The sequence below is a fragment of the Lampetra planeri genome, chromosome 47 (assembly GCF_965212315.1).
Source record: "Lampetra planeri chromosome 47, kcLamPlan1.2.h2, whole genome shotgun sequence".
Lineage (NCBI taxonomy): Eukaryota > Metazoa > Chordata > Hyperoartia > Petromyzontiformes > Petromyzontidae > Lampetra > Lampetra planeri.
Genome location: NC_136153.1, coordinates 5,116,741 through 5,139,165, shown reverse-complemented (window position 1 = coordinate 5,139,165; position 22,425 = coordinate 5,116,741). Strand labels below are relative to the sequence as shown.

General features: G+C 49.1%; 1 protein-coding gene across 1 annotated transcript in view; it reads left to right on the top strand.

Annotated features, from left to right (window-relative positions):
- The window catches only part of LOC144733527 (fibronectin type III domain-containing protein 1-like), an 82,217-nt gene extending 63,545 nt beyond the window's left edge, over positions 1-18,672 (top strand). Inside the window, exons 19-24 of the mRNA XM_078615474.1 lie at positions 1,401-1,509; positions 2,504-2,583; positions 4,882-4,911; positions 9,376-9,537; positions 10,816-10,938; positions 14,653-18,672. Coding sequence (XP_078471600.1) covers positions 1,401-1,509; positions 2,504-2,583; positions 4,882-4,911; positions 9,376-9,537; positions 10,816-10,938; positions 14,653-14,762 — 614 coding nt within the window. The 3' untranslated portion in view covers positions 14,763-18,672. The remainder of the gene's footprint in view (positions 1-1,400; positions 1,510-2,503; positions 2,584-4,881; positions 4,912-9,375; positions 9,538-10,815; positions 10,939-14,652) is intronic.
- Positions 18,673-22,425: the final 3,753 nt, after the last annotated feature.

Below are 22,425 nucleotides of genomic sequence, written 5' to 3'. Positions count from 1 at the left end.
GTGGTACAGCTGGCAAATAATATTAGAGCAGAAGGCGATGAAATCGGGATTTCACCAATCACACCAAATGCCTGCTAGGGGCATGAAATCATGGCATTAATAATGTTTGTTTCATGTTTATTTGTGGAACAACATTACGTTTAAAATTCCTGCAAACCACCCATATCACCCTGACTGTTCCTGATCTCATGAGATATCAGAAGCTAAGCTGCACGGGCCCAAACGATCCACAACGCTCCATCGATCGCCACAAATTTCACATTGACGATTCGAGAAGCGATTCTGTCCGTGACGTTGCGGTGAATTGGCAGCGCCTCTGGTGGCTGCTCGGAGTCTGTATGATCTGTGTTTTGATTTTGTGTGCCGATCTTAAAGGTGCATTGAAACACGTTCCTTCGGAGTGGGCAGGTAGGAACTTGGTTGGACACCGCATTCGTGCACGACAGACAAATTTGCACGACAGACAAATCATCCCTGGTGGGCAGTGTGGAACCTGTTGTTCCTACCTGTATACAAGAGAACTTGACTTGAGGTAGCCAGGCAGCCGGCCAGGTAGCCAGCCCCCTTAACTTTCGGCCCCTCCCCCTTGCTTAGGCCCCTCCCCTTACACCCCCCCTCCCCTGACCCCCCTCCCTTAGGCCCATCCCCTGACCCCCCCTCTCTTAGGCCCCTCCTCTGCCCCCCCTTCCTTAGGCCCCTCCCCTGACCCTCCTCCCTTAGGCACCTCCCCTCTCCGTACCCGGCAGTAGGTCTCCACCAATCAAAGAGCTGTTTATATTATATATTTATTTATGCACGACAGACAGACAAACATCCCTGGTGGGCAGTGTGGAACATATGGTTCCTACCTGTAAAATGTTGATACTCCGACTGATGCTCCTACTGTTGTGGAGTGACTCATGCAGCCAGCTATGGCTGCAGAGTTTGGTAGTACATGTTGTTTACGTCGTTTATTGTGAAAATTCGATTACAGTTCCTATGACCACTGTTTCATTGCTTTTATGGCTTTATTTTGGTGATTTTCGAAAAGTTTTTTGGTTTGGCCATGTTTGTTTGTTGTAGTACGGAGTTAGACTGATGGCCTTAATCTAAGTTGTCTTGTGATTGTTGTTGTTTGACTTGCATCCCACTGGGATTTTTGCACACAGTGTTGGTGTACGGTGCTTTTTCTGTAATATTGCTGTCTTTTCTTGGATTTTCTGTTTGCACTTAGTCACATATTCACTTGAAGATGTTTCTTCTTCATGTTGTTGTTTGTTGCGGTTGCACCCGATTCAAGAGCCGAATGGCTCACAGGGCTATACCTAATAAATGAACTTGAGTCACGTGAAGCCCATGGGGTACGACGACTCAACGGGCACATTGATGCCGATGCTCACTCGTGCCCTTTCTTGCCGCAGGGTATCTCATCCATTCGGCCACTCTGGAGGACATCCTGCAGAACAAGTGGGAGACCAAGTCTGTAGTTGACAAGCACGCGCCCATTGAGAACCTCAAGGCCAACACCAGGCATGGAAAGCAACCGCGCAGAAACAATAGGGGAATCTCCCCCACCCAGACCCCTTGTAGCCTTGACAGAAGGGTTGGGGGCACCGTCGTCTGTGATCGAGTAACCTATTAAGACCCGAACACACATGCACGTACACGCAGAGACAAAGATCCAGACAGTTGAGGCAAGTGTTGTTTGCGAGCACCTATTAAGGCCAGCATGGCACACACGAGGGAATGGTGTAGCCAGCACAACAACCATCTAGCGTTGTCTCTGCAGTACTGACGTTTACACACCTCACCAGGCACTCGTTCAACACTTGAGTTGACCTGGTGGTGAGAATACACACGGTTACATTTTGACTTAAAACTTTTATTTTATTTTTATTATTTTTGTTTTTTTTATTCAATTTAATTTTTATTATTATTTTTCTATTTACGTGACTTTACTGAAAGAACCAAAGAATGATACACATGGCGGCAGGATGTTATCTACTTGGCCTGGTATGCAGGATGTAGTGGGTTAAATGTTCTCCCCGTGGTTGGCGTGTATTTTTTATCCAGGTCCTACGGGTTTTCCCTCCACATTTAAAATCAACATGCATTTAGAGTATGTGGCTGCTATACATTTCCACGTGATAAGCCACTTCGTTGAGCTATCATTTGTGGCCAGGTCGCTTCTGAGAAAGAGCTATATAGCTCAGTGTGCCTTACCTGGTAAAATAAAAAATAGTATTAGTTGAACGCCCAGGACTGTTTCAGATACCACTTTGCACCGACATGAGCCGCAGCTGGGAATGAAGCTCGGGTAACAGGGTTTGGAGCGCAGGGCATCGAGCACCGCAGCCACATCACTTCGTGTGTCTCCCACCTCCTTCCTCCTTACGATGGACTAATCCACGTCCTCAGAGAGGGATGCTGACAGCAGCACAAGAGGAGTGCGAAGAGGCCATTTCATCACACCGCCGAGACACTGCAGTGCCGCATCTAAACGTGTCGCGCCCCTCTCTAACAGGTACTACTTTAAGGTGCAGGTGAAGAACAAGCTGGGTGTTGGGCCATCGACCGAGCAGCTCTCCTTCATCACGGAATCAGGTGAGACGACGTCCCAGCCCAGGGCCTCAATGCACCGAGCGCAGATGATGGTCGATTGGACGTCCCAGCCCAGGGCCTCAATGCACCGAGCACAGATGATGGCCTATTGGACGTCACAGCACAAGGCCTCAATGCACCGAGCACAGATGATGGCCTATTGAACTTCTCAGCCCAGGGCCTCAATGCACCGAGCACAGATGATGGCCTATTGGACGTCACAGCACAGGGCCTCAATGCACCGAGCGCAGATGATGGTCGATTGGACTTCTCAGCCCAGGTCCTCAATGCACCGAGCACAGATGATGGCCTATTGGACGTCACAGCACAGGGCCTCAATGCACCGAGCACAGATGATGGTCCATTGGACGCCACAGCACAAGGCCTCAATGCACCGAGCGCAGATGATGGTCGATTGGACGTCACAGCACAAGGCCTCAATGCACCGAGCACAGATCATGGTCCATTGGACGCCACAGCACAAGGCCTCAATGCACCGAGCGCAGATGATGGTCGATTGGACTTCTCAGCCCAGGGCCTCAATGCACCGAGCACAGATGATGGCCTATTGGACGCCACAGCCCAGGGCCTCAATGCACCGAGCGCAGATGATGGTCCATTGGACGCCACAGCACAAGGCCTCAATGCACTGAGCACGGATGATGGTCCATTGGATGCCACAGCACAAGGCCTCAATGCACCGAGCACAGATGATGGTCCATGGGACGTCACAGCCCAGGGCCTCAATGCACCGAGCACAGATGATGGCCTATTGGACTTTTCAGCCCAGGGCCTCAATGCACCAAGCACAAATGATGGCCTATTGGACGTCACAGCACAAGGCTTCAATGCACCGAGCACAGATGATGGTTGATTGGACGCCACAGCACAAGGTCTCAATGCACCGAGCACAGATGATGGTCCATTGGACGTCCCAGCACAAGGCCTCAATGAACCAAGCACAGATGATGGTCCATTGGACGTCACAGCACAAGGCCTCAATGCACCGAGTGCAGATGATGGTCCATTGGACGCCACAGCACAAGGCCTCAATGCACCGAGCACAGATGATGGCCTATTGGACGTCACAGCACAAGGCTTCAAGGCACCGAGCACAGATGATGGTTGATTGGACGCCACAGCACAAGGCCTCAATGCACCGAGCACAGATGATGGTCCATTGGACGTCACAGCACAAGGCCTCAATGCACCGAGCACAGATGATGGCCTATTGGACGTCCCAGCACAAGGCCTCAATGAACCAAGCACAGATGATGGTCCATTGGACGTCACAGCACAAGGCCTCAATGCACCGAGTGCAGATGATGGTCCATTGGACGCCACAGCACAAGGCCTCAATGCACCGAGCACAGATGATGGCCTATTGGACTACTCAACCCAGGGCCTCAATGCTCCAAGCACAAATGATGGCCTATTGGACTTCTCAGCCCAGGGCCTCGATGCACAGGGCACAGATGATGGCCTATTGGACGCCACAGCACAAGGCCTCAATGCACCAAGCACAAATGATGGCCTATTGGACTTCTCAGCCCAGGGCCTCGATGCACAGAGCACAGATGATGGCCCGTCGTTTTACACGCCAGTGTTTGTAGTGTCAGCCAAAAGCATGGTGGCTATAGTCGCACGGTCTTGAACGTTCTGAGCACGGTAGGGGTGTAATAATCAGTGGAGCAGCACAGTTGGCGTTCGTCCAACTTCCCCATCTCTTGGTAGCCTGGGGATTGGGTCCCCCCCCCCCCTCAGGCCAGTGGCCCCCCAGTGAAGTTGCATGACTGGTGCCTCACAGCAAAATGGGCCTGCGTTCGATTCCTGATTCGGGCCGCCTTTCTGCGTGCAGTGTCCACGTTCACCCCCTTGCCCTGCCATGGGTTTTTTTCCTGCAGTTTCATCAAATCCCTCCCTTAGCTAACGAATCATAATAGTGTAACGGACATTGACCAAACATCCCAACTCAGAAAACACGACTGGGATTACGAGCGGCTGCGTAAAGCCTACTTACGTGGCCAAGTGCCAGGTTATTCTTTATTGAAAAGTCAGCCAGGTGCTGTTTAATATCTGCGTGCGAATGCCATGATGATGTCTCGGGGCAAATATTGGCTGAATCTCTTTGTTTTCTTTCATTTTTTTTCTTTCTAAATCTGTTGCATATTTGCGCCACATAGTACGTGCATATTTCTTTCATTTCAATTTTCCCAATTTAGATGTCCCAATTGGCAAGAGATGTTATTCATCTGTGTTTCATTGCCGCGTGTATATGGTTTTGTTTTTTTGTATTTTCAGAAAACCCCCTTCTTGTGGTGCGGGCACCTGGTAAGTTACCATTTCAATGTCGCTATCAAAACATATATTGGCTTTACAATAGAATTCGCAGTTTTTTTTTATCATAACCAGTGTCTAAATGCAACCCCGCATCTCCAGATGGTGTACAAAAACCATGAGACATGCATATGGCATGTATTTACGTATATATATTTTAAAGTAAGTTGTCAGTCACAGGCAGAGGAGGAGAGGCAGTTCTTGAGCCTGGACTTTAACAGGGGCGGGGAGTCAGCAGCACGGAAGGCTGGGTGGGCGGTAGGGTTTCAGACGTGGAGGCAGCAGCAGAGAAGGTGCGACCTCCCATTGAGTAGAGCTTGTCATCATTACTATAAAACAATAGGTGACCCAAACGACAATGTACCCTCTCATTCGACTTTGGCATTGCCGTTATGCACTGTGAGTTTAAAGTGTGTCCACATGCTAAATACATGTACACGATCTTTTTGTCAATTTCCAAAATCATGCGGGTCATGGGGAAATATTTTACCAAAATCCACAAGCTGGTCAGTGCGGTTGGCGAAGATTGGGAGCATCAACAATGCAGTATAGTCCAGTACAATTGTGGATTTTGCTCCATGCCTATTATTGTCGCTGACTTAAGGCATCGCCTTCAACATTTTAACAAAAGTCTTATATAGAAGGGGCTCTTATCACCCTGAATGCACTCGATCTTGTGAGATCTTAGAAGCTTAGCAGGTTTAAGCCTGGTTTGTACTTGGATAGGAGATTGCCTGGGATTAGGACCTGTAGGCTTTTGGGCTGCGACATGGCGCAGAGGTGGCAGAACCCAAGTGAATTCTGTAATCTATATGCGTGGAGATTTAAGTGTTATTTCCCATGATGTGTGGTTTATATCGGGGTAATACGGTTTCTTCCCGTACGAAGTCAGATACCCATTAATGGGATTAGCCAAACCATCTGTATGTTGTAGAACTCTCCTGAAAAAAAAATTGTCTTGAGACTCATTGCGAGTTCCCTGATGAAAACATTTGCATTGTTATTAAACATTATGAATGATTTAGCATTTGGAAACCAGTGAATATTGCGCGTGGACATTTAAACCAGGGCGTCGAATTAATCTCCGTTGCGTCTCAATCAGGGGGCAAAGCTTTTCGGTGGCAAATTTTCACTCGACTTCACTTGCTCAGGAAACCCACGAATTGTTGTCCTAAATCCTGGAACTCGAAATAGGCTACGGCATTGAGGCAGTGCGCAAGGAGAAGCATCAAGCCGAGCTTCGCGTTCTTGCGGCCTATTGAATGAAGCTTTCGGCGCACATTGAGGCACGGTGATTTTTATTATTCAGTCAGCCGGCTTTTGTTGTTGTCCCGAGACCTCGGTTGCCGCATGACAACAAGAAACTTTGGGGCATTTATTATTTTTCAAAGCACGCTCGTCTGCCAGTGGCTTTCGATGATTTAAAAATGGTAATTCCACGCCCGCTCCCACCTCCTTAGAATAGAAATGAGCTCAACATTTCAAAGATAGGCGAATGCACATTCCCCTAGGAGATAATGAAAAAACCCTGCCAATGTTTCTCAGGAAAGAAAGCTCCTTTTGAGAAAGGGCGTGCATTTTTCGGATTAAACGATTTATCGCGCGTGTTATGGGGTGGGGGGGGGCGTTTCAGTGGATGAACTTGGTTTATGATGTGCTAGCATCCGAATCTACTACTTATACAGAGTATTTATATAAACATAATAAGAAAGTGGTTTTCAGTTTCTTTTTTACGGTTGAAAGGACTCATTTCTTCTGGCCACGAGTGACATTTAAACGCGCGTGTGCCCGCGTGTGTGCGTGCGTGTAGATTCTGGGTCGAATTAGTCGAATGTGTGTTTAGGATGGTACGCTATGTGTGCTTTAGTGCGCGCTTGTGATTAGCGCTTAGCTCTAAGCGCCGCCGCGTTATGAGCCCTGTGGGTCTGAGTTGGAATACCCGCTCGCAGCCGACACCCTGCGACGAACATCTGAACGAGTCCTGGGCCTCCCCGAAGGTTGACTCGGCCTTAAAATATGAGTAGGCCGGTGTTGCATGCGAGCATCAGCACAGGGGAGACAAAGGCGGTGTGGCCCGTTTGGCCTCACCGCCACCCTCCTGTATTGTGCTGTGTCCCGAATAGGCGCTCGCTAACAGCACCCGTTCCCTGCGGCGTTGCAAACAACGGGCGTTGGATGTCTTTGTTCGTGTGACGCTGCTAGAATGTTGCGGCTGGACCTCGTGCCTCAACCGTGACAGCTGTGGGTAGTGTGTGCAATAGGCACGGTAATGGGGCTGTCGCTCAGGATGCAGTCCCCTGCTCTGTGAGCTCAGCTCTTCATGCGCCACGTCACTCCGTTCTCTCCGCAACGCCAAACTGCAAATGGCGAAACAGCGCGGGGGGGGGGGGACATCAAAACACGATGCAGTGATTTATTTTTGTTTTGTTTAGAGGAAGCAAGAACGATGTTTACGTGTTTTTTTATCGCCAGGTGACAGTCCATTGTGGTTAAGATTATTATGTTTTACTTGCAGCCCTTTGTCAATCCACTGCTGAATGAATGTCTCACCACGCTGATACGGTTTTATAAATGATGAAAGGTGGAGTGGTGGTGCTGTGGCTAGCGCACTGCACTTTGGGATGCTGGTTAAATCGAGTTCAATTCTCGGCCACGGATAACATCAGTAACGAGTAATGTCTGACCCAGTCCTGGAAATCTCCCTTCGCTAAATCATGCGGACCCGTGTGGTGAAGTATGGCCAAACAACTCCCGTGACTGACGTGGAATATCAAGGCATGCTTTCAGCCGTGGATTGACTGTGAATTATTATAAATGTTAATTTATATCAGGTCTAGGGCAATACTCGCTATTCTGATAGAGCATTCTCACCCTTCGTGGCAATGGACTGTCATAAGCAATCTATCTGGCCGTTTGGAATCCTGACAACTATCAAATCAGCGCGCACATCATTGGCAGGGCACAGGCATTTATTGGAATATCTATTCCTGTATTCGATTTATTTTATTTGCGTTGACACTTCACTTAAGTGGTGCATGCGCCAAGCAGGGCGCAATTAGGACACCGCGTGTGTGTGGGGAGCGGTGGTGTAGCGGCCAGCACTGCGCTGCACTACGAACCCGGCGACCTGAGCGGTCAACACCGGTGACGATTATCTGAACTGGTCTTGGGCCTCCCCTACGTCGACTCAGCCTCAAATTAGTACCTGGTGCGATGTAAACATGTAAACATCGCACCAGAGGTGCTGTTTAGCGAGCACCTCTGAAGGCCGGCATGGCACACGAGGGGTGTGGGTGGCCAGCACCACGCCTGGCCGCCTTTGTCTCCCCAGTGGCGATGTTTGCACACCGCCACCAGGTACTGATTTGAGGCTGAGTCGACGTAGGCGAGGCCCAGGACTGATTCAGATAATAATCACTGGTTGCTAGCCGTGAGCGGGAATCGAATTCGTGTCGCTGGGTTTGTTGCGCAGCGCGCTAACCGCTGCACTACACACACACACGTATACGGCGCTGTATATATAAACGTATCAACTCGTGGCATTGCTCCAATTCCCTTACCAATTTGATAAGAAAAATATATATATATATCTGAGCCTCTGCAGGCATACACAAGTATGGGTTCAATTGCCTCTTTGTGTGTAGAGGTCATATGTCACCTCTGCCAACCAGTGCCGCCTCTGCGCTTATGTACGTTAAAATAAACACGTAAATCCGTCCAATATAAACAGGCGATTATGTTCTTGTTGATTTTCAATCGACCGATTCCTTTTGACTGGAACCATAAACACAAAAAAACATTAATCTGCGCGGTTTTTAAAGACGACGAACCATCGTTAAATAATCCACGAGCGAAAAATGAATGGCAATTGCTGCTCAAACATAAGCTTGTTTACGTGTGCATATACACGCGTATGCAGGTATGTATGCATGGGTGTGAGTGGTAGTGTAGTGGTTAGTGCGCTACGCTACGAACCTGGCGGGCCGAGTTCGATTCCCTCTCACAGCCAACACCAGTGACGATTATTTGAACCGGTGCTTGGCCTCCCTTAGGTCGACTCAGCCTCAAATTAATACCTGGTGCGGTGTGTAAACATCACCACTAAGGAGACAAAGGCGGGCCGGGTGTGGTGTTGACCACCCACCCCCTCGTGTGCTGTGCCGGCCTTTGTAGGTGCTCGCTCACAGCACTTGCCCCTACAGTCTGCGCAGGCTATACGGGAGATCTTTGCCTTTGTGTGTGCCTATGTCCATTCAGCTTGAAGCGATTGCCTGGTTTGGTGTGTAAATATCATCAATGGTGAGGCAAGGGGGCAGCCAGTCGTGGTGCTGACCACTCACCAACCTCATGTGCCGTGACAGCCTTCAATAGGTGCTCGCCAACGGCACTTGGCCCCGACGGTCTGTTGAAGGCTATGCGGGGGATCTTTGCTTTTGTTTTCTTTTTTTTCGCGTGAAGGTGGGGAGCCCATCTGGGTCCCCTTCTCGTTCCGCTACCACGCGATCGACACGGAGTGCAAAGGCCGCCAGTACGTCAAGCGCACGCGCTACCGCAAGTTCGTTGGCGTCATCCTCTGCAATTCCCTGCGCTACAAAATCTTCCTGAGCGACTCGCTCACCGGTAGGCACTGTTTCGCCTGAAGTTGCTTCCTCATGCCACGGTGGCTAGGAGATGTTAACTACCTCGCCTGGTATGCAGGAGGTCGTTTGTTCGATCCACACCCTGACGCCTGCTGTATGTTCAGAGTTTGTGTGTTTCTCTCCCCGTGGTCGCGTGGATTTCTGCCCGGGTCCTCTGAGTTTTTCCCTCCACATTTAGAAACAACGTGCGTTTCGAGTATTTGGCGGCTATAACATTTCCGCGTGATGAGCCGCTTCATGGGGCTATCATTTGTGGCCAGGTCGCATCTGAAAAAGAGCCGTATAGCTCAGTGAGCCTTACCTGGTAAAATAAAAAAAAAAAGTTATAGTTTCATGCCACTGCTGTCAAAAGTACCTCCACTAGAGTGAGAGAGATCTCTCCCGAGAGCCACTCTAATCCGTGGCGAGTGCATGCATGTGCGTATGTTTGAACTTCTTTCGCACCCTACGTCGCCAACCGTCCTAATCGGAGGTACGGTGGAGCAGTGATGTCTGAGCCACTCCTGGTCCTACCGCCTTCACCAACCACCACACTCGAGAGAGAGAGACGCTGTGTAGAGAGGGTTACTTTGGCCTACGCTTCCACGCTGGGTGGATGTCCTGGAAGATGGTGGCAGTGACCACACTTCGCTGGAACAACCAAAGCGACCTGCCGGCCAGCTGACTGCGGCGTGCCCATTCATAGCGCTGGGCGGGCAGAGTGATTCAGGATTGTTTCGTCTGCCGCGCCGGGAGAAACAAACCGAAGCTAATGAGGGGCCGTCCATGAATGACGTCACGCACCTGGGGGAGGGGGGGGGAGACATTTGTGACGATGTGTGACGAGGGGTGGGGGGGGTGAGAAATGTGACGTCACATCAAAATGCGCAACTTTTAATAAATATAGACACGTTCTACTTGATTAAATAGACTTTTTTTTATAAATGTTATCTTCTAGAACATCAGAGTGCAGCGCCACATTAAATACGCACTACAATGACAATAGTTTAAAGCGATTTGAAGGATGTTTAATCTTTTTTTGGGGTGGGGGGACAGAGCTTTGTGACGTCATATTTGAGAGGGTGGGTCTGACTTTTTGTGACGCCGTTTGACGAAGAGGGGGGGGGGGTAAAAAATCGTCCAAAATCGCGTGACGTCATTTATGGACGGCCCCTGACCTCTGCAATGGAAAGTCCCGTGCGCTGACGATGACCCGCCCCAACAAGCACGTCCCGTTCGTTGGCCAGAGACCCCCTCAGCGAGTGCTGTGCCTGTCCAGGAATGTACTACGGGATCGGAGATGAGGACGGAAAAGGTGAGGACCACTGCCAGTTCGTGGATTCGTATCTGGAGGGCAAGACTGGGCCACGCCCGCCAGCCGATACACTGTCCATCATACCCGGTACGGGAACTGCGCACGCACACATATGTACACGTGTGTGTGTGTGTGCGCACATGTCCACGGCAAAGACAAAGTTCCCCCGTGTAGCCTTAGCAGACTGTTGGAGCAACTTCTGTTAGGGAGCATCTATGAAAGACCAACATGGCACACACGAGAGGGTGGAGTGGCTAACACCACGACCGGCCGCACTTCATGCTCCCAGTGTTTATGTTTGACACACTGCTATAAATACGCATTTAAGGCTCTATCAATCTAGGGCACAGACACACAGCCATGTGTGTGAACGCATCAACATATGTATGCACGCACGTACATACATACACACACACGAACACACATCCATGGATGCACGAGTACACATACGTACACACATACGGACTCACACACGTACACACATGTACAGACACTCCGACATAGGTAGGCGATTATGACGAAAATATACAAAGGCCACCCATATAGCGTTTAGCAGACTGGTGGGGCAAGTGCTATTAGTGAGCTCCCCTGAAGGACAGAATGGTACACGATGGGGTAAGAGGCCAGCACCACGTCCGACAGTTTTTGTCTCTCCAGTAACAATGCTTACACACCATACCAGACACTCATTTGAGGCTGAGTCGACCTAGGGGAGGCCCAGGACCTGTTCAGATAACCGTTGCTCGTGAGCGGCAATTGAACTCATGTCGCGGGGTTCGTAGTGCAGCACGCTAACCGTTGCGCCACCGCTCCAAAAAGATGTACACACACATCTATGCATGTACACATGTACATACATACATCTACATGTGCACGCACACACATATGCACATTGTTCTAAAGTCAACGGCACTTTTAGCATCGGTTGTGATGACCTTTGACCTTACCTTTTTATCATCACCACCATCAACCAACATCATCATCATCATCTTCACAATCATTATAGATGACAAATCTGAACGCTTTATTTTTTTATTCTTTTATTTTATGACACACTTATTTTGTGAATGGAGTCCCGAAAGGATTACTTCGGCTGGCAAGGAGAAGTGTCGGTGCTTATTTATTAAGCGCAGGATGTTGAGGGTTAATTGTTTGACACAGGAACAATAAAACTCTCGGTTCGTAAGTGCAGCGATTCCCATGCGGAGACTGAAACATATAAAGTTGGGACCTCGGCTGGTGGTCGCGAAACAGCTGGTAGAAAATTCACAAAGCTTTCTGCAAGCAATTTACAGCACCTCGTTTTTCCTTCACTTCGGCAACCACAAATATAAAATTTCGATTTTAAGCTTTCGTGACTACAGGGATTTATCTTCTTAGTTCTTTCGTTAAAGTCACGTAGAATGGAAATAATAAAATAATAAAAAATAATAATAATTTTCTTATGTTTTATTTTTATTATTTTATTATTTCCATTCTACGTGACTTTCCCGACAGAACTAAGAAGATGAACCACAAATATTGTTTGCCTACGACAGTGTTCGCAGTGATTAACGCCGATATTAATAATACGAATACGCGCATAATTTTTTTGGTGGACTGCCCGCGGGCTGATTTAAGATCGCACCAAATCACGCCGACCGACGCGCGCACGCGAATATTTATCCACGAAATAAAATAAAAAAAACAACATCAACGGCGGCATTCCCTTTGCAATTTTGTTTTCGCGCAACGCAGAGAATCGTTTGTGTCCGTGGGAATTCACGGACCCGTTGTTCGTCCACCATGCCCGCAGCGCCATGAGCCAATGCGCATTGACGGGCGGCGGTTCGATGGCGCGTCTAATGTTATCGACATTGCAGAACCCTCCTTGCGACCCCTTTGATGTCTGGACGCGAAGAATTCGTGTCGCGCTCACCAGATTTATGCCCGAATCTCCGCCATATGTTCGCATGCAGACCCCCCCCCCCAACCCCAATCCTTCTGTCTTTCTCTCTCTCTTCCTTCCCTCTCGCTTCTTCCTTAAATTTTTTCTCTCCGTTTTTTTTGTTGCACTCGTTGAGTTGGCCGCGGAAGGGCAGGGAAGAAGCGGGAGGGAGGCTGGAGAGAATAACGCCGTGACCCTCGATTGAGATTTACATCTGCCGTAAAAACCTACACCTAACAGTCCCAATGCAGAATCAACAACAATAAACACTCGGATACAGATGGCGCGACAAGACTGTAAAACAGTCGGGCTACGTGCGGGCCCGTTGGAAACGATCTTCACGTTATTTTTATGGACTTTTCGTGCGCTGCTGCGTAAAAAAATAATGTACGTGCAAGTGTACTGCGAAGGTGCGCGCGCGTCTGTATGTCGTTTGTTTATTTTTCAGTTGCCGAGTCACGAAACGTCCTTGTCTTTTTTCTTGTACTGATCATTTTGGATTATACTTAATTTGGAGCTTTCGTGACTGCAGGAATTACTCTTTGGTTCTTTCGGTAAAGTCACGTATAAAGAGAAAATAATAAACTAAATACTAGCATACGACGTTTCGATTGCAACACAAGCTATCATCATCACGTATAAATGAAATAGAAACACAAATCTAGTTTACTTAGAAATGTAATGTAATACAACAGAGAGTCGGATAACATAACAGTCAACACCCTACCTGGTTGATTACGTTCTTCCTGAGAATGCTAAATCGAAACGTTGTATGCTAGTATTTAGTCTATTATTTCTTCTTTATACGCGACTTTACCGAAAGAACCAAAGAGTATGGATTCCTGCAGTCACGAAAGCTTCAAATCACGATATATTTTTAACTTCAATGATTCTTCAATGGTTCTTACTTCAATGATGCAATTATTCTTGTGGCTGATTTTCTACAATAGAAGACAGCAGCGTGCACTCATTCATCTGTGAGGCAGGCCAAGTTTAATCTCCCTCTCTCTCTCTGTTCTCTGCGCCCCATATTCGTGAGTTGGACCCCGTTGCCACATTCCTCGGCGCTATCTCGAGGCCTCCTCTCCCCTGGTGCCCTGCACGAAAGTAGGCCACATTCATGGTCAACTTAATAAACGATGGATCTCCATCACAGCTGACGAGATTAGTTGTGTCCAAGAAACGAAACTATTTTTTTTATTTTACCAAGTAAGGCACCTTGAGCGATTCTGTATAACTTTTTCAGATACAACCTGGCCACAAATGATAGCCGAACGAAGTGGCTTTTCTCGTGGAAATGTATAGCAGCCAAATGCTCTAAACGCACGTTTTAAAAAATGTGCAGACAAAAACCGGAGACCCCGGAGAAAAATCCACGCACGGTGAGAGAGACACGCAAACTCCGGATATACAACAAGCGTCAGGGTCGGGATTGATCCTACGACCTCCTGTATACCAGGCGAGGAAGTTAACATCTCGTCAGCGTGGCGCCCAAGATAATTTCTTAAGGTCGTGGCTCTCAAAGTTTTTTGTATGAGGGCCTCCCTAATCAAGACCACTGGTCTCCACCACCAGCACCCCTTCCACCTGAGCCTTACTGCCTCACCGTGTTACTACGGCCACAATACAAAGACACCCCACAGCCACACCTCGGCATTTGTTTCATGTTGCGTACGAGTGTGTTTTGTCGCCGCGACGTGGCGACGATGTTGCCCGTGCTCATTTTGAAATTTCTCCTGCACGGTATCCGTGCCCCTACCGAAAGCTTTTCAGGTTTGTGAGCCACAGGTTGAGCACGGCCGGATTTATGGTTGCCAGCCGTGCGGTTCGTTGACTCTCTCTCTCTCTCTCCGTTGCGCTCATCCTCACCGCAGGTTACTACAGGAGGTACAGGCAGCAGCCCGTGGAGTTTGGGCAGATCGGCGCCGGGAGGTATTACGTCGGATGGTACGAGTGCGGCGTTCCAGTCCCGGGCAACTTCTAGAAACGCCCCCCCCGCCCACCCCCACCGCCGCCCCCTAACACACACTCACATTGAGCAGCAAACGAGCAGCGCCAGCAGCAGTGGTGAAGCAATGCTCCACGGAGACCCACAAAGCGATCTCATGCACGAGTTTTTTTTGGTACGTTTTCCAAATTCTACTTTCGTTACGCGCACTGCGTGTGTGTTCTCACGCTCGTGCTGTCTGGCCCGTCGGTGGGTTTTCGGGATCGGTCCGTGCGCTGTTCGGCACGGTGCCCGACGTTCCGCTTACAATGCTCCGGGAGCCTCTTCCAGTTTCGTTGAGTTCCTGAAGAAGCCGGCGGAGCGGAACGTCTCACACCGTGCCCCGAGTAACGCGCGGCACAAGCCCAAAAAAATCCCGTCGGAGAGTCGTTCGTTTCCCACCGCCCCCCCCCCCCCCATCGAGGTACACGTGGTGGAGTTGTAGTGCACGAGGAGTTATATAACTGCGCGCCAAGTAAAAAAAAAATCTACACCGCCGCCGTCCCGCGCCCGTTGTCTGGAATTGTTTACTAAACACGTGTTGGATCGCTTGGTGAGCTCATTTGGGTCATTACGCCAGTCCTGGAAGCGGCATGAACCTCGCAGAGTAACTGACAGACCGGTGCACCAACCCCCCCTTCCCCCCCGACACACCACGGAACGCACGACTCCGCGCATGGCCACGTGGCTTCTGGGTGAAAAAAAAAACTTTATATAAAATGAAGCGAGTCGTAAAAAAAAAATCAGCGATGTGTTTGGAAACCCTCCAGGTAGCCGCTGGTCTTGTAAAGAGACGATGTGAGGTCGTGCGCCACTCACCACTCGTCCGCACGCACGCAGACACACCTACAAATCACACACACACACTCATCCCCTCGATAACTCATTCTCGTTCAGATTGTTGGGGCAAATGCTATTTGTGAGCACCTAGTAAGACTGACATATTACATGAGGGGAGGTGTAGCCAGTCTCACGCCCGACCGTATGTGTCGCCCAAGTGTCGTTGTATACACACACACTTAAGGCTGAGTCGACCTAGTGGAGGCCCATGACCGGTGCAGATATTTGTCAGCGATCTTGGCTGTGAGTGGGAATCGGATTCGTAGCGCAGTGCGCTCACTTGACGCTGCACCACCACTCGCCACCTGAAAAAACAGAGACAAAGATCCCCCATATAGCCTTAACAGACTGTTGGGGTAAGTGCTGTTCGCGAGCATCTATAAAGGCTGGCATGGCACACGAGGGGGTGGGTGGCCAACACCACGCCCGGTCGCCTTTGTCTCCCTGGCAACGATGTTCACACATCGTACCAGGTACTCATTTGAGCCTGAGTCGACCTAGGGGAGATCCAGGACCGGTTCAGATGATCGTCACTGGTCGTCGGCCGTGAGCGGGAATCAAACCCGGGTCGCCAGGTTCGTAGAGCAGCACGCTAACAGCTACACTACCGCACCCCACACTCTCCACCCCACACACACGTACACACATATGCGTACACACACACATGCACGCACACACACACTTGCACAAAGCCTCAAAACCACGTGAGCGTCAAGTGACCATTTGGCTTTTGGCAACCAACATCCACACCATGTCTGATTGTGGAGCTGTTCTTTGCGTCTTTCGGTAAAGTCACGTAGATATAGTTCAACGAAAATAACAAAAAAAATGACGCATTGATCACAACACAAGCGGTCGTCATCAGGAAAAGGGGGTTAGCTTCTAAAGGCAAACCGTTTTTGTAGAGGTTGGAAATGGGCGTAGCTCAAATGTCAGCAGCATGGGCGGGGCAGCTAATGTTGATGTAAGTGGTGGGCAGCGACCGTGACGGTGGTTGCTTTTCCACCAATCAAAGGGCTGCCAGGTAAGAATTTGCATGTTAATGTAAGATCGTTGAGCGGCCTCCATGGCGAGCGCGCTGATGTGGCTATGTTAATGTGAGAGATTAGCATGTTAATGGCAGTTCGCAGAGCCGTAATCTTTAGGTAGTTTTTTTGTTCTTTTCTTTGAACCCATCTGCGTGACTTTACAGAAAGACCCAAATAATATGAATTCCTGCAGTCAGGAAAGCTTTAAGTCAAGATTGTGGAGCTGTTGCCAATGACAGAGGTCATTCTGGCATGCGACTGCACAGCATACATTTAATTACGTGCAGGGGCATGATTTGCCCCAGACGCTGGCGATATGATGAGAGCGCGAGCCACATTATAATCAGTCACTCGGCAGCATCTGGCATCCACTACTCTGACACCTAGAGAAAATTGTATACGACCTCATTTGGAACGTTGGGAATATGATCATATTGGCATGCAAACGTGTCAAGCCTTGTGTATATAAAAGTCTAAGCCATTCACTACGAAGACATCACCTATGTTATATTATAATTTATCTTGTCCATTTGCTTCTGTAATTAGGACTCCTACGGACGGTTAAGATGTTATCATGGAAATAAATAACGAGCTATAGTTACAGATTTAGAGTTTATCGCATTACTGAAATGAATATCTATCAACATTTTTTTTTTATTTTGCTTCACAAGGCCCGATTTAATGGCTCATTTTAAGTGCTAATAACGGACGTTTTTAGGTTAATCAAAAATACTGTACAACACAATTATACCTTCAGCAGCTGTTTTAAAAGCAAAAATGCACTAAATTTCGACACGGCTTTTGAAAGAAAACACACTTGAACGATCGGTCTGTTCTACTCGAATTTAATCGCTTTGATCGCCACGGCGAAGTGAGCACACACAACACAGATCCAATTAAAATGAGCTATTGCACGCGGCACGTAGTTACATCGCTGCGTTGTTATGATAAATGGGCCCCGCCGCAGTGCCAACACTTACTTGGGTCGGTACAAACTCTCTTCCGCGCGCTGTTACTTTTTGCTGTATCAATAGAGGCTCGAGGCACACGGCGGGATCACTTTTCTGAAAAGCGGTTTTCCCCCAGTCTCCCATCCGTTTTCCCCGCGTTGTGTGTCACCAACACATCCCTCCGTTCCCCTCCACATTCTGGAGGTGCAGGACAACCAGCGCAGTGGTTGTGTCCCAGTGGCACGTGCGACACACTGGTCAAGTGACAGCGATGACTTCGCAGGCCCCCAGTTGACTCCCGCTGGGTGCCCGAAGCGGAAATTTGAAAACAAATTTGGGAAGAGGTGGATGGGGCCCACAACAGAAGAGACATTGACAAGAGATAGAATGTTGTAGTTTGTTGTCCTTCCTCTGAACCTCCGATTACAGTTGCACGGTTGGCCACGTATGGTGTGAAAGATATTTAGCATACACACACGCGTACAGATGAGACGGAGATGCGGTGGAACGACAGAGAAGCGGACACGAGACAAAATACGACGTTAGGGCACGATAGCGACGAGATATATCAATGAGCGCATTAACGCTGATTACCTTGTCATATTCATTTGGATGTTGAGCTGGTATTTGGGTGACTGACCGATGCTTCGTTTCACGAGTTCGTGGCCCGCTCAGCTGTTTTGGGGACACCCCAGGGCTTTTGGCCGATGCCTCGCGGCCACCACCGGCCCGCCACTACTTGTGTGGGGCACGGCGCTTTGTACTGCCGAGCCGACCAGCCCAAAGAAGAGCGCGGGAGGGTGGCGCAAACCATGGTGCTATTAAACACAGCCGTTCGACAGTCGTACGCTGTGCAAATCCGCAGGTGGATAGTTCATCAACCTCACGATTGTTGTTATTGATATTAATATTGTTGCTGATCTTTTTTTTTGTTTTCTGGCGGGCGATCATAACTACAAGGTTGTCATGGGTTTCGTTTTGCTTCTTTAAGGAACACAAAATGGACTGGATAGCAATCAAAATAGCCATTGCAGTGTGATGTTAACTGTGTGGAATAATAATAATAATAATAAAAGATTTTTAAATGTTTTAACGTCGTTTATTTTGTGTGTCTGGACTTGTTGAGTTCTTAAACGACGTCACACAGCCGATTCACGCTGACTTCACAACTCAGGAGCCAAATCAATGTACACACGGGGCAGGATTCAACACGCGTGTAGTGTCAGTGATTCGGAGACGAGGTTTGGAGGAGGCACCTTCTTTATTTGGTAACATCCACGGTCTCGTCTAGACACTCTCCACAGTCGCTTAGCATGTACACAACACCGGCCGTCTAACACTGACTGAGACAGCCAACAACTATCTGGCAGCACAATATCTAGCGAAGACATTTAGCGACGATGGCGACGACGAGACGAGTCCACTCCCAGAACCGGCAGCCTTGAGCCCCCGCTCTCGACTCCTTTTATGTTCCCAGCGCGGCCTGGCTCCGCCCTGACCACGCCTCCCTTCTGGAACCCGCCAGCAGGTTCCAGTTGCCTCTAGATGGGATTTTCCGTGACCCTTGCCCTAGTTCCTCTGCCCTGCCAACACACCCGTGCACACGCTCCCCGGCGTGTGCATTGGCTGTCCGCCACAGTTGCAGATGCTGTCCACCAGCCGGCGCTATTACACTACACACGTATAGCCCCGGCGTTCATGGGACGCTGCCACAGTGGTGTGCGACGGTGGGTCGCCAGATCAATTCCATCACCCGGCGAGGAAGTCGAAGCAACGGAGCGGGTTTCTTAAATTCCCCCCCCCCCCCCCGTCGATCGGCAGGTTACGCATGTTGGGGTAAAGTGTGGGTACTCACACCTCTTCCAAGTTGCCTGGCCAGTGACCAAGGGTAAGACAAAGCAGCTACTAGATGGGAGCTCTCTCGTGCTCCCTCTAGTGGACGTCCTTCGGCCAACAGTGGCGTGAGGGCATTGCAGGGCTGCGCCTTTGTACAATGACTTTTGAATGTGGTGGGAATGGGGGTAAGGAATGTTGAAAAATATTTTCAATTCAGCGGTGGTGCTCGCTCATTGGGGGGCCAAAGTAGACATTCTATTTGGGGGGGACACACATTTTGAATTTGTAAAATCTTCGGCTAAATACCCTCCCGAGGGGCCCTCTCAAGCTCCCTCTCGTGGAGGCCCTTCCACCATTAGAGACATTAACATACTTCACCACAGTGGTCAGGCTGGTTGGTGATAGTGCACAGGACCAGTTCAGATATTACTCTCCACTTTCTGATAGCCTTGGCCTGGAATCGACCTCAGGCCTCCCGGGGTTCACAGCAGAGGTCGCAAACGGGTTTTGATTCCTTACCCGTATCCGTACCCGGCCGCACCAGGGTCGAAAACGGGTACCCGTACCCGTACCCTACCCGATACCCGACTACCCGTACCCGGCCGGGTATCGGGTACGGGTACGGGTACCCGATTGCGACCTCTGGGATGAAGCCATGTTGCAGGCGCGGGTGGGTTGATTCTAGGAACTTGAATTGTGAGAAGAGACAAGACGTTGGGAAATGAGTGACAAACGGTGACTCACCAGTGACTCACGGCCTACCCGTACCCGGCCGCACCAGGGTCGCAAACGGGTACCCGTACCCGTACCCGGCCGGGTACAGGTAGCCGAGTATCGGGTAAGGTACGGGCATCGGGTACCCGGTTGCGACCTCTGGTTGACAGTGCAGCGTGCTAACCACTGCGCACCACCGCTCCAGCTGTGGTTTAGACGCTGTAATCGAACAATGTTGCAGAGTTTGTCCAGATGGACACACCTACAGCCACTGCCCTACACCAGTCACTGATCACACTTGTCACAGGCGCTAAGCCAGGGAGGCTATGTTACTGATAATGAATAGCTGTAGAGAAAATAGGTCACGTTAGTGTATATAGGGCAGGGGTAGTTTTACACTCGTTCAGAAGGAAATATGACAGATTGGTTTGATTTATTTTGCCAATACGAGGCTCGACCCATGCGGATTCCTTTGAAGTCAGCTCTGCTGGCGCTGAGAGTGCAATGATTAGGCTGTGGATGCTGTGCCGGATTTGGGGATGTGAAGGCTGCAGAAAGGGAATGGAGCTGAGTCTCGTCGCGATAGGAGCAGGTATCGGGAACGGTACAGGTTATACTAATATGGTTTTTCCCCTTTTTTCTGGCAACAAAACTGACACCTTTTGCAAGGAATCATGCTTACATTAACCACAATACTTGCAGTCAAATGCAAACAAAAAACAATACTCTGATAATTTATGCATTGTCTTTGAAACTGATTGGTCCACACCAGAGACAGCTTTCTTTGGAGCCTAGTCTCATATGGTGTTCGACCAGATGACGCCAAAAGGAGCACGATTGTATTGTGGTTAATGTAAGCATGATTCCTTGCAAAAGGTGTCAGTTTTGTTGCCAGAAAAAAGGGGAAAAACCCTATTAGTATATTTTGGTACTGGCAAATGAGGTCCCATGATGAAACGGTACAGGTTGTTTCCGAAGCCGTCAAACCTATTCCAGTCCACTGACAAATGTCGGTCAATGGGGGTTGTTTGACCATACTTCACCACGCTGGCTGAGTGTGAATTGATGGGTGAAAGAGGTAAGGGGGGAGGCATTCACTCGCCACTGATGTTAGCCGTGGCCTGGAATCGAAGTTGCACACCTTGTGGGCGGGCTTTGGCAAGGAATCAATTCGCCAGAGCTTCATGAGCGGAATTGTTTCCACCAACATTTCCACCGCTGCAGTGGAAAACATGGGAACGCACTTCAGAGAGAGCAACACCAATATGCACTACTAACATACATTGCCAATATAGAATACAGATACACAATTCAAATATGCAACACAGGCGATACGATATGAATAGACAACACAAATACACAATGCAAATACAGCAGACGATACTAATAATACAAATTCACGATTCGTATACACAATGTAAATACACAACATGAATACACACGACAAATGCACAATGCAAATATACAATACGGTACAAATATAAGTTCGTATTTGTAAAGTGTCTAAGCGTGACCGTATCTTTAGTCACGCGATTTTGGACGATTTTTGACCCCCCCCCCCTCGTCACACGGCGTCACAAAAAGTCAGGCCCCCCCTCAAATATGACGTCACAAATCTCTGTCCCCGCCCAAAAAATATAAAACATGCTTCAAATCGCTTTAAACTATTGTCATTGTAGTGCGTATTTAATGTGGCGCTGCACTCTGATGTTGTAGGAGAAAACATTTATTTAAAAGTCTATTTAATTAAGTAGAACGTGTTGTCTATATTTATTTAAAGTTGCGCATTTTGATGTGATGTCACATTTCTCAACCCCCCCCCCCTCGTCACGCATCGTCACAAATGCCTGACCCCCCCCCCCCTCCACTAGGTGCGTGACGTCATTTATGGACGGCCCCTAAGAATAAAGTAGAGAAACTAACGGATACTATGATTACGAGTTCATAGTTGATCTACCACTTATCGTTTGCTCAACGACAAGCACAACGTTGGCCCAACGCTGCATGTTTACTGGGTACACAGGAGCACGGCAAAATGAATCTACTTCTGTGTGAGGAGGCCTTCACACAGAAGTAGATTAACCGCAAAGGAGGGTGCGTGTGCGTATACACGTGTGTATATTGAACTTCTTTCGCGCCGTACGTAGCCGACCGCGCTAATCGGAAGTGCGGGGGAAGGACAACAAACTAAGCAGAAAAAGCAGTTCTAGAGAAATGAGTTTGTCAATCTCGATGATTTAAAAGTGCCTAGCTCTCAGTGACTTTCCTAACGTCGGAAGGAAGAGCGTTCCA